Source organism: Phaethon lepturus, unplaced genomic scaffold (genome assembly GCF_000687285.1).
Source record: "Phaethon lepturus isolate BGI_N335 unplaced genomic scaffold, ASM68728v1 scaffold22686, whole genome shotgun sequence".
Taxonomy (NCBI): domain Eukaryota; kingdom Metazoa; phylum Chordata; class Aves; order Phaethontiformes; family Phaethontidae; genus Phaethon; species Phaethon lepturus.
Genome location: NW_010544426.1, coordinates 1,035 through 6,517, shown reverse-complemented (window position 1 = coordinate 6,517; position 5,483 = coordinate 1,035). Strand labels below are relative to the sequence as shown.

At 50.0% G+C, this 5,483-nt stretch overlaps 1 protein-coding gene across 1 annotated transcript in view; it reads left to right on the top strand.

The window, feature by feature from the left end:
• Positions 1 to 2,381, top strand: part of LOC104622035 (guanine nucleotide-binding protein G(k) subunit alpha) — a gene marked incomplete at its 5' end in the record, with an annotated part of 13,900 nt that extends 11,519 nt beyond the window's left edge. Inside the window, 4 exons of the mRNA XM_010288688.1 lie at positions 232 to 361; positions 871 to 1,024; positions 1,835 to 2,048; positions 2,143 to 2,381. Coding sequence (XP_010286990.1) covers positions 232 to 361; positions 871 to 1,024; positions 1,835 to 2,025 — 475 coding nt within the window. The remainder of the gene's footprint in view (positions 1 to 231; positions 362 to 870; positions 1,025 to 1,834; positions 2,049 to 2,142) is intronic.
• Between the last annotated feature and the right edge of the window lie 3,102 nt (positions 2,382 to 5,483).

The following is a 5,483-nucleotide window of genomic DNA, read 5'->3' as shown; positions in this document are numbered from 1 at the left end:
GCTGAAATTGCTCTAAAGAAAAGAATTTTTAAAAGCCAGTGGGCCCTCTCCTGAGAAAGGGAGGGCTCAGCGTTGTTGGCCTTGCTGATGGGAGGCTGCCTGTACTGTCTGCCCCTAAATCCTGCTTTTTGGAAAGTCCCTAGCAGAGCCTCCTCCATCCCCTGTGAACGGTGTGGTGGCCGGGGAGGGAGGTCTCCACAGCTGCTGAGATGGTTCTTCTGCCTCTCCCAGGATGTTTGATGTCGGTGGCCAACGGTCGGAGCGGAAGAAGTGGATCCACTGCTTTGAAGGCGTGACAGCAATTATTTTCTGTGTGGCCCTCAGTGATTATGACCTTGTCTTGGCCGAGGACGAGGAAATGGTAGGTAATGGGAGCGTTACCAGTGCCTGGCTGCATGGCACTGAAGAAGGGAGGTGCAAGCAAGTGCAGACCTCTCCTGCGCAGGTGTGGACGTGTCTCTGGCTCGCTCCCCATGTTACAGTTGTTCAAGGGCTGTGAAGATGAGCACTTCCTCGCAGCAGCCTGCAGTATTTTGCCCCAGAAACTGATAAACATAATGCATAAATGAGATTTTTCTCCAGGCTCTGGTTACAGGGAGGTGCCTTGAATTGCCCCTGCAGCCTGTTCCCTAGGTGTGAGTACCTCCGAGGAGGAGCAGACGCATCCTGGGTGAGCTCCAGGATGAGGAGGTGACCTGGCCGCTGCTCAGAGTTGTGCCCGTGCTCTTCCTGGTGAAGTGGCAGTGGGGATATGTCGGTGACACTCGATTCTTTAGTCTGGCCTTTGTAGTAAAACCTGTCTGTCCCCCTGCCCCATCCTCCCCTAATAATTCTGGGGTGATGCATCACCCTTTCCATTTTATTTTTCAGAACCGGATGCATGAGAGCATGAAACTGTTTGACAGCATTTGTAACAACAAATGGTTTACAGACACCTCGATCATTCTCTTCTTGAACAAGAAAGACTTGTTTGAGGAAAAGATTAAGAAAAGCCCACTAACGATCTGCTATCCAGAGTACACAGGTAAGGCTGGGTTGGTGAAGCTGTGTTTTCATTTGTGGTCAGGGCCAGGAATGAGTCGACCAAAGCCTACACAATAACTTAAAAGCTTATCTTTTTCCTTGTTGCCTCAACTCTGTCTCTTGGGCAGCATCTCTGGGCTGTCCAGTTAGCTGATAGCTCATCCTCTTGGAGGAGATGTGGTCGTGCATCTCTGTGGGTCGGAACAGCCTTTGTCCCTGTGTTTTATGGCTTGGAGTACGAATAGCAAAGTATCGCGCACCAGCGAATCGAGGTCACTCCGCATTTTCCACATGTTATTAGGGCAATACTTTCATTTAACTTCAATTTTAGAGGCTATGAAGCTTACCCACGTCCTGGGCATGGCACTTGTCCACCGGGCTGTGTCTGTGTTTCAGCAACAGTCCTTCCCTGCTGCGGCCCCGCATGGACCTGACGCTTCACCTGGTCACTTCTCGAGACCTTTAGATTTTTGAACGGTCCTTCCTTCAAACCTGCTTATTCCTGTTATTTGTCACTCTTCTGCTGTAACTAGACGTATCTAGCGTGAAGCATTACTGTAGCCAGCGTTCCCTTCTCGTGATCTCTGGGCCGGGAGGCTGGAGCAAGGAGCGGTAGGTGAGTTGCAGGAGTGACTTGTCCAAGGTCACTGACCAGAAGCTGGGAATAGACTTCAGATTTACAAGAAGGGGTTAATGGTGGATTTGGATTTGTGGCTGGATAAGGCAGATGGTTGCAAGCAGCTTAATACGTACTTAAAAGATCTCTCTGCTGTGAACTGCTGGCCAAAGGAAGGGATCTTATCTTTTTCAGGCTCCAACACGTACGAGGAAGCAGCTGCGTACATCCAGTGTCAGTTTGAAGATCTGAACCGGCGAAAAGACACCAAGGAGATCTACACACACTTCACCTGTGCCACTGACACCAAGAACGTGCAGTTTGTGTTTGATGCCGTTACAGATGTTATCATTAAAAACAACCTGAAGGAATGCGGACTCTATTGAGGAGGAAGGGGCGTGGGGAGAAGGTAAAGCTGAGCTGCTGGTGGCGTTTGAGCGTTGCACGCCAGCTCGGGCTGGCTTTGCCTTGCACCTCGCTAACGCTGGCTGTTTTCTTTTCAGTTTTTACGATGTGGCGTTTTGAGAACCAGACGCTTTGCTGCCTCGTGGGGACAGCTGCAAGCATGAACAGGACCAGGGAAACGAAAACAGCATGCAGAATCGTTGCATTCTTTAGCACAATCTTCTGTATTAGGGACCTTTTTATTGATATGGGGTGTTGAAGTTAGGTCAAGATGGAACAACTGTTAGTGTGACTAGATCATCCTGGCATCGTTTGGATGGCGTGATCTCAAATGTGTACAGCTGTTGTGAAGTTGAGGTGCTGGATTCCAGACCTTCGATATGTAGCTTTCTCTCTTTCTTTGGTTAACAAGCCACCACTAGTCTGTTTTTAAGGTTTTTTCCATCAAGAAAACTATAACTTTACTAAATTTTATTTCTTTATTTGCAAACGAATCTTGTTTTAAAAATAAAAAAACAACAAAAAAAAAATCACTTAACTATGCACATGTGACCAGATCATGCAGAAAGTATTCCTCTTAGCAGGAACTCCTTGTTTTTAACACTTGGTATGGTCAGGATTTAATATTTCTGCAACTACTTAAAGGATCCTTAGAGCTCTTACGGCGATAGCTTCGGCTTTTCCTGATGTGTAACTTGTTACCATCCTGCTACCATAAGGCTTTTGAAAGAAGCTTCTGCAGCAGGATGAGCGAGTCTTTTTAGCTTATGGTTGGGGGCGAACCTGTTTTTTTGCCGATATCCAAATTGAGATTCATTCTGTGTCGTAAGCATAAAAGCCAGCTTCACAGCGAGCGTGTGTCTGGGCGGTGTCCCTTGGAGAGATGAAATGCTGAGCTCCAAACGGGATGGGAGACGCGTGCTGCTACAGAGCTACTCAATCAACCACTTAAATTCTTGTGCATTTTGGTCTAAACCGGTGGGCAATTTTGTAAAGGGTGCACCTTGTTCTGCATTTACCATGGCCTTTTCTGTTCAGACTCCTAAACTGTATTGATGAGCATGCCTTTACTTTGTATATGTGGTGCCAAATTCCTGTTTGCCATTGTTTTTACCGTAGTAATGTTTGTAACCAGTCAGTACATTCCTTTGCTGAACCATTGCATTGAGACTCTCTTTCCCAGTTTGTCATGTGTACAGTTTCAATCTGGTAGAGTTGTTGGCAGTATTAAAATGGTGAGTAAAGAGTTTAGCCTTTTCTCTAGTTTATTCTTAATTTTTCCAGGAGCGTTCCCTCGCTTTTGTGCTTTGCTGGAGAAGGAAGGCGAGCGCTTCGATGGGAAATGGGTGTAAGTTAATGGGATGGGAAGGTTCCCCACGCTTTATCGTACACGACTCTTGGTGCTCCCTGCGCAGCCACTTCTGCTGCTCCCAAAGACTGATGGAACCCGGCAGGCATCCAGGTGTTCATCAGGATTATTGGCAGATGGTTAATTTACCGCTTATTTATAGCGCAAGTCCCAGCGCCGCTTCCGAACCCGCTGGGGAAGCGACGGCACTGGATGCCCGTACGTGCTGTAGCTGTAACCCGTTTTGAAGACTCTTGCCTGGAAATACGGACTGAAATACTTCAGGGGTGCTTGTGGGTGCTGCGGAGGGCTGGCTGACTGACACGCAGCACTGCTCAGCGGCTACAAAGAGTTTATTTCTGTTCTGGAACCTTCTCCCGAGCTGCCCTGAGCTCTGCTGACTCCCTGACGATTCCCTCCCAGCCTGGAGGCTTTACCACAGCTTGGCACGGACGCGGGCTGGGATGAGCCGCCTGCTAGAGAAATTCATGCGAACGTCCCCAGCCGCAACAGAGCCCGTCAGGGTCCCAGTACGCGCCTTGGCGTGCCCCGGGGGGAGGGTGCTTTGGCCGGGAAGGGATTTTTTCGGTGGGTGGTGGCCATGTGGCACCTATGTGCGCGTCGGTGACCCCGCTCCGCTGCGCCGGGGCGGCTGGCTGGTCTCGGGAGGGGGATCCCTGTGCGCACCCACTGCGGAATGAACGCGAGGAATGTGAAATACTCCCGGATCCAAGCTCTCGGACACCGGACCCGGAGAAATCAAAGTGGGAGAAATGATAGACATCCATGTCATGCATATATCTTTATTTTGTTTTTCCTACAGTTAAAGGAAGCTGTATATGCGATCTCTGCAGTGAACAGCGAGAGGATACAGGACTTGTCTACAGTTCCAGCGTAGATTTATTTACAAACAGCAAAGAGCAAATACAGCTCTAAATAGCAGAATGAAAAATCTTTCAAGTAACCATTTCCTCTTTCTTCAGCCCGTTCCTCTTCGGTAGGAGTGATTGCCTCCCCCAGACCCTAATGCGAATCCTCCTGCCTGCTCCTGCCTCTGCTTGCCTGCCATCAGCTACAACCTGAGCCGTGCTCTGGGGAGAAACTTGCTCCCTTAGGGCACAAAAAACCCCAAAACCCTAATTCATCCTGCCAGAGGACTGAGGCTGGTTACCAGGAGTGCCTCATAGGTAACCCAGCCTCCACCTTCCCCAGAAACTCCTGCTTTGATTAATTCAGCTTTGATAAAAGGGAAGAAACCAGCTGCAGAGGGAGGGGAGCCCGTCCCTGCCTCGGGCAGAAGCGAGCCGCCGGCTCTCCCGGAGCTGCACCAGGCTGCAGGTACGACGGCTTAATATTAATTTTTCCGGCCGGCGTGCTCTTTGGTCTCAAACCACTCCAGATCTCCTTTCCAAGCGCTGCAGGGAGCAGGGGTTTCTTGCTTTTTTTTGAAGAAAAAAAGAGGAAATGGCCACGAAAGGGAGAAGGAAGTTCAGCTTCAGCCCCTTCCTATTTTGGGCTTGAAAGTAGGTGGCTCGGTTGGGCAGGTCATAGAAAAAGTGGGGTCGGAGGAACTTTTATTTTTTGGTTAATCCTTTTGGCTCTGCTCAGCAGAACGGCGGTGCGATTGAAGTCCTTTCCTCTTCTAGCAGGGAGGAAGAAAGAAGAAGGGGTTAAACGCTTTCGGTCAATGGCGTTAAGGTTGTAACGGCGCGACGGGCGGGAAGGGAGGGTTTAGAGAAGCGACTTTTCATCGCGCCACGCTCGGCCATGGGAAAAAAAAACTTCATCGGCTTAAACGCCCTGACCCAGGCAGCGGCAAAAAGCCGGAAGGCGAGGCTGGCGTAAGCGCTACGCTTTTTTCCTTCTCTATGAACATTCAGGGACGAGGGCAGCGCCGGAGGGTCCCCGCAAAACAAAGCCTCGAAGCCGGCGGCTGGGAGCTGCTGCGAAAGCGGGGAAGAAACTCCCACCGCCGCTCAGGCGCGCGAGTTCGGAGGAGTTAAGGTTATAAACCCTAATTAAACCTTGATGATGACGAGCTAAAAGGCCAGGAGAGGCGGTGTGGGGCAGGGGCTCCCCGTGCCTCCTCCC